Raw genomic sequence first — 5,997 nt, 5'->3', positions numbered from 1 at the left:
CGCAGTTTCCGGCGTAGTCTGCGTGTTCTGCGAAGTTGAGGATTCCGCAGCGGAGGTAGCATACAAATTCGCGTCTGTAAATCCATTACGTCGACAATACTCGAACATCAAATTTAAGTCATCGTCATTGTCAATTGAAATACTGAATTTCTTTTCCCTTTGGCATATGAACTTCAGTGAAAGAGATTGCATTCGTATTTTAAGCCTTTCCGACACTTGATATTTCAAGCTGATTATTTCTGTATTCTCTTTGATAACGACGAATACACCGTCACCATTTTTGTTGCTTTTTGCTTTCGTTACCACACATAGAAGAGATCCATCCGCCATGTTATTATAGGGAGTAGTTGAAGAATCGAAGAGGTTTTTATTGAGGAGAATTATAAGTAGAAGGAACAGATTAGTTAGGGTAATAGAATGGGGAGGAACTCAGTGATTTTATTACGGCTGGAAGGGGAATATATCTGGTGATAATTTTAGAGGAAAATGGGACCCCCCCAAAAAAAAGGCATTCTAATCATCATTTAATGCCTACAGTCGAAACGCCATGTTTCCGACGTGAGAGGGCGACGAACACATGCTGCGAAGGGTATTTTGGGCATTTCATGAGGGGTTTAAACGGAGTTACGACTGGGGATTTGTTTTGGGGGCTGGAAGAAAATCACGGAGCATTTTGGGGGCAAAGCACCCGTTGAAAAAGTCTTGGGGAGGGGTGCACGTTTTCTTGTGTTTTGGGGGCTGGAAGCATTTTTTCCTTTTTTTAATGGTAACAAAATCCTCGGACATAATGATATCATTTTTAGATAATTATATACTCCTTTTGTTTGAAAATTATTGTTTTTTACCATTAATATCTCTTAACATATATTAGTAAAAATCATAAAAAGATAATGGAATGAAAGTATTTTTCAATACGAATCTAATAATAGTATTTTCACATTATGGATCTAAGTATTTTTTTTACAAATTCTAAGTCAAAATTGACCCCATAAAGCAAAAACGACAAAAATTTCTTAACGGAAGGACTATCATATTAAAATTACTGAAATATGATTTTCCAAAATTACAACCAGAATAAAGATAAAAAAACTAAAACCCTACCACTAAGGCCCTGTTCTTTCACCTGCGTGATGCAGTTTTCGGTTCTATACAGTACAGTGTAGTTCAGCACAGTGTAGTTGTAATTTTACTTCCGACTGCAGTGCAATGCAGCACATTTTCAGTTTCAGTTATAGTTCAATTGAAGTTCAGTCGCAGTTCAATTGTAGTTTAGTTACAGTTCAGTTTTAATTTATTTTTTCGTACAGTTCTAGTATAGTTGTAGTGTAGTATCAGTTCAGTTCTAGCTCTGTCGTAGTTCTATTGGAGTTTCTCTTACAGTGCAGTACAATTATAGTTCAGTACAATTCAATGCAATACACCCCCAACACTAGTACAAAGCAGGGCTGCCCCAACGGTTCAAACCGTTGGGGCAAATCATGACACCAACGGTTTGAACCGTTGGGGCTAAAAAATCGACCGTTGGGAAAAATTACGTTGGGGCTGACCCAGCCCCAACGGTTGACATGTTTGCCCCAACGGTTCCAACCGTTGGGGCAAATATTTTCCTTTTTTAAAAAAAAAAGAAAAATATTTGCCCCAACGGTTGGACCCGTTGGGGCAAATATTTGCCCCAGCGGTTCCAACCGTTGGGGCAGTTAGGCAAATCAAATAAAAAAATATAGATACCCAACTGTCTTCAAAAGCATACACGGATTTGCTCGTATAAATGTATATAGCAGGAAAAATAATAACAAGATGGAAAATCAAGAAAGACCACCGGTACAGGAAATATAGAAGATTCACATACCCGACTGTCTTCTCTCCAAAAGACTAGCTTGAATCTTCACAGAGAGACGCACAAGAATAAGAGAACCCAGGCTTAAGCCAGTGCCTCCACCAAAATGGTGTTATTAGGCTATTAGTTCACCATAGAATCACTGATTATGGATACTTATTATGAGCAAAATGAGAAGAAGGCATAGAACACAATGAACTATACAATAACATAAAATCAAATTATGAAAGGGCAACCATATTTCTGAGCAGGTCATGGACACAAGGTGTTCAGATGTAAAAACAGCAAGGAAAGATTGGAGAATGGTGTAGAAAGGAATCTGAAGCACAACATGACTGTATTAGTTTACTAGAGAAGAGACTAATAGGGGAAGTCCTCAAACTCCAACATTTTGATGCGGTAAATTAACAAAAAAGCATCCTCGTTCTGAACTCCAGACATCTAGTGCTTGTGAAACAGTAAACAAGGGATCCTATAGAGCAATACAGGATCAGCCTGTCAGCTTCAGAGAAGGTCAGAGAAAATACCTGAAACAATTAGTAGCAAAATCAGTATAAATGTTTTAAGGCTACACTTAGTCGTCGACTTGCACTAATTATCCCTTAACATTAAAACGTTTTAACATTAAAATGGTCAGAATACCTCCTCTTAACATTTACATACTAATTATCCATGTATCATTGCTTAAAAAGATGATAAATATGCAATACACATACATACATACACAACATATAGACATACATATATATATCCATACATATATGCACAACATATAATCTTATGTACAGACAGCGAGCTTGGATAACCTTACCTTCACCAGCAGCGAGCTTGGATGTCTGAGATGGAGGAGGATGCAGCGACCGAAGAACTGCTAGAGGGAATTTTCATGACACCAACCAAGTAGCTAATTATTTTATTTCAACTGTTACATAAAAAAGGGAAAACATTCGGTTCTTATTTTTTGTAAATCTCAGAAAATCGGGATGCAAAATCACAGCCAAAGCTAATTTTTGGAACTAAAACAACAAGAAACAAAAAAACACTAAGCAAATACAGGTAATAACATACATGAAGCACAGTAAGTCCTTGCGACTTAAAGCACTTGTTGTTTTTGAAAACATAGAGCTTGTTTTGAAAACCTAGAGTACATGCTCCATATTAAATCAATCTAATTGCTCTTTTGCACATCTCAAAAGTTTCAAGAATTGGTTGTTAAAAAGATGCAGCAAACACTTCATGTAATGGAATGTTAGGAATCATTTATGAAGTAACAGGTAGATTACAGCGGCTTCCAGGATTTTTCAGAGAAAAATTAGAATTCGCCTCGACAACACAGAGTAAAATGCAAATTTACTAACTACATGCATATAAGCAACTCAGGGGAGCTTCTAGATCATCTTTGTGGATCCCGCGAACCACGAAAACATAATTTGTGCACCAAATCAAGGATTACTAACCAGAGTTGTCTTGTGTTAAGCCAGCAGCTAAGTTAGAACTATGAACACCATCACGCGTGCTGGACATCAAGTTTCGAATGACCACTTTCATAAAGTACTTCTGCGGTAGTATAATCACAAGTTAATCGTATTAAACCAGCAAGGTTCATTATAACGGCTGATATTAGCATCAATTATTTTTAATACTAGGTTCATATTTTAAGATTCATGAAAGAGAAAAAAGTAAAAACTCCAAGATGATGGTTGATACTCCACAAGTTACCACAAAGAAGTAGAACCTGGATGATAGCTATTTCAACTGAAAATCAACTAGTAAAAAATGGCATGCACATTGTTTATTCGGCTACAAATATATGGTGTTCGTCACACAAAGTTGCAGTTGAAATTTTGGAGACTTTGATAGCAGGATAGTCAATTACTTATTTCTCTGTTAACTTTAAGTGCACTCTAATTGACTCCTAGTCAAAATAACAAAATGTGTTACCTCTCCCGTAGCAGCAAAAACTCTACATTGTCGAATGATAATACCTGCATAATAAAATGAGAGGATAAGCATCTGACAAATAAACTTCTCTTGGTAAAACAAGGACCTGAATCTCTGCGCATGGTTAAAACTAATTCCTCATAACTCAGCAAGCAATTAAAGACAGTAATTCTCAATAAGTTTGATTACTAATAGCCTCATATTGAAAACAAACAAAAATGCAATATATATATGTGTACAGAAAAGTTTGGTTATAAGGGGTTGAAAGTATTTGTAAATTTATCTGGCCGAGAAAAACTAAGCTGGGTAATTCGACAAACAGATTACACGCTACATTTGAAGGAGAACTTGGAAGTTAGTGATAGAAATATGATTAAAGAAACAAGCACATGTTACTCTGCCTAGAACCACACAGATGTGACATTTCAAGTGGAACAAATTCATACAAATCATCGCCAAAACTTGTACATGTTTTACTGCTTGACAACAGGTTAGAGACGCCATAATGAGTTGCAATTTATAATATTAGCTTCATGGCTTCAAAAAAAAAAAGGATGGGCATAGGTTATTAATTCGTCAAATAATTTTGTTCCTAAACATAGCAAATATAAACAATATCACAGACATGTACAAATACACACAATTATGTTCACACTTACATTTTCTCTTGTCCTTAGGCTTCCTCCGAAACTGTTTTCATTCTACCAAGAAACCCTCCATCAGAATAAGCCATTAAAATCAAAATTCACATGAAGATGCAAATGATCAATTACCTTTGCATTGTTGAGCCTCGCTAGCAGCTCCTTATCAATGCGATTGTCTTCTGGTGCCCTACACAAAGCTCAATATATGCTATAAGTTCTAAAGAAAACTAAAAGAAATTAATCTAATGAAGATGACTGCAATATGCGACAAGAAAGTACTTTTTGTTAGCTTCCTGGGTGTTTTTTTGGAACGAATTTCTGCACATAACCATATTTCAAAAATAAAAGTTCAAAAAAGTAAAACAGGGTTATTTACCTATATATCCACAAATTAACCATCTTTGCAGGTTTGCCCCAAATTCTACCACTGTTCAAATACCAACGAATTATCCACAAAAAAATACTGCAGTACTTTGCTAATGCAATTGTTCGCTAATGCAAAGAGTACAAAACATATAACTATAATGTCTTTCACCTGCTAACTATATCTTCCAATTCTCCTTCGAAGTCTCATCAAGCATTGTATGTACTACTAATTTCAGGAGGAAACAGATGTAAAACCGCAGAATCACAAGGATGAACTTAGAGGCTAAGGAGAACCATTGAACTGAGCTTAGAAACAAGGTGGCTTTTGGAATCAAATGCCTAAGCAGAATACATCTGAAAATACCCAAATTAGGATTAGGGTTTTGAGGTAGAGGACTTACAAGTCAGACGTCCAGCGAAAATGAGGAGCATGAGAGGCGGCGAGGTCAGATTTGGGGAGGAAGAACTAGGGTTTTTTGAGGGGCACTAGGCGGTAAACTGTGGGATCGACGGCGGCGGCGAACAACAGGGCTCGACGGCGGCGGTGACCTCCAGCAGAATACATCTGAAAATACCCAAATTAGGGTTAGGGTTTTGAGGTAGAGGACTTACAAGTCATGAATCCAGCGAAAAAGAGGAGCAGGAGAGGCGGCGAGGTCAGATTTGTGGAGGAAGAATTAGGGTTTTTTGAGGGGCACTCGGGGGTAAGGCTGGACTACTTTTTACTAGTGCAACCCCTATCGAAACCACCAATACCTTACCACCACTAGCGCAAACCCCTTAAGAATCACTATCGATCCCATTTCCACCACCACCCACCCCATTTCCATCTAGGGGTGGCAATTTATGACCCGACCCATTAACCCGACCCGACCCGACCCGTTTATAATGGGTACGGGTCAAATTATATGGGTCGGGTCATAAACGGGTCAACCCAAATTTACCCATTTATTAACTGGGTCAATTCGGGTTGACCTATTGACCCGTATAGAAAAAGTCCCGACCCGTGTAACAACCCTTCGTTCCCTCACTCCCCTCGTAAGCGCGCCGCTCAGAGAAAGAAAAAAAATAAAAGAAAAGCCACAGAGAGAAAGAAAAACCCTAGATCCCATCACGAAGCTCAAGCGACGAGCGGCCTAGATCCCATCACGAAGCTGGAGCGGTGAGCGGCTAACGGCGAGCGGCGGCAAGCGGCAGCGAGCGGCGGCA

General features: G+C 38.3%; 1 protein-coding gene across 11 annotated transcripts; it reads right to left on the bottom strand.

Moving 5' to 3' along the window:
• On the bottom strand, positions 2,024 to 5,497 carry LOC109843388. Of its 11 annotated transcripts, none has more exons than XR_002247659.1 (9): positions 5,401 to 5,497; positions 4,958 to 5,089; positions 4,799 to 4,849; positions 4,552 to 4,609; positions 4,438 to 4,479; positions 3,779 to 3,822; positions 3,295 to 3,394; positions 2,649 to 2,759; positions 2,024 to 2,364 (listed from the first exon to the last, which is right to left on the bottom strand). XR_002247659.1 is itself a non-coding variant. In XM_020412318.1 (9 exons), exons 3-9 carry the CDS (start codon positions 4,752 to 4,754, stop codon positions 2,342 to 2,344), a joined length of 366 nt encoding a protein of 121 aa, XP_020267907.1. In that variant the 5' UTR covers positions 4,755 to 4,849; positions 4,958 to 5,110; positions 5,401 to 5,497; the 3' UTR covers positions 2,024 to 2,341. The 11 variants fall into 11 exon arrangements, 5 of the variants coding, with proteins under 5 accessions (XP_020267907.1, XP_020267908.1, XP_020267906.1 ...); XR_002247658.1 differs by having other exon boundaries at positions 4,438 to 4,468; positions 4,702 to 4,849; positions 4,958 to 5,071; XM_020412318.1 differs by having other exon boundaries at positions 2,649 to 2,705; positions 4,438 to 4,468; positions 4,702 to 4,849; positions 4,958 to 5,110.

This window comes from Asparagus officinalis, chromosome 5, assembly GCF_001876935.1.
Source record: "Asparagus officinalis chromosome 5, Aspof.V1, whole genome shotgun sequence".
NCBI lineage: Eukaryota > Viridiplantae > Streptophyta > Magnoliopsida > Asparagales > Asparagaceae > Asparagus > Asparagus officinalis.
This window is presented reverse-complemented; position numbering and strand designations above follow the sequence as displayed.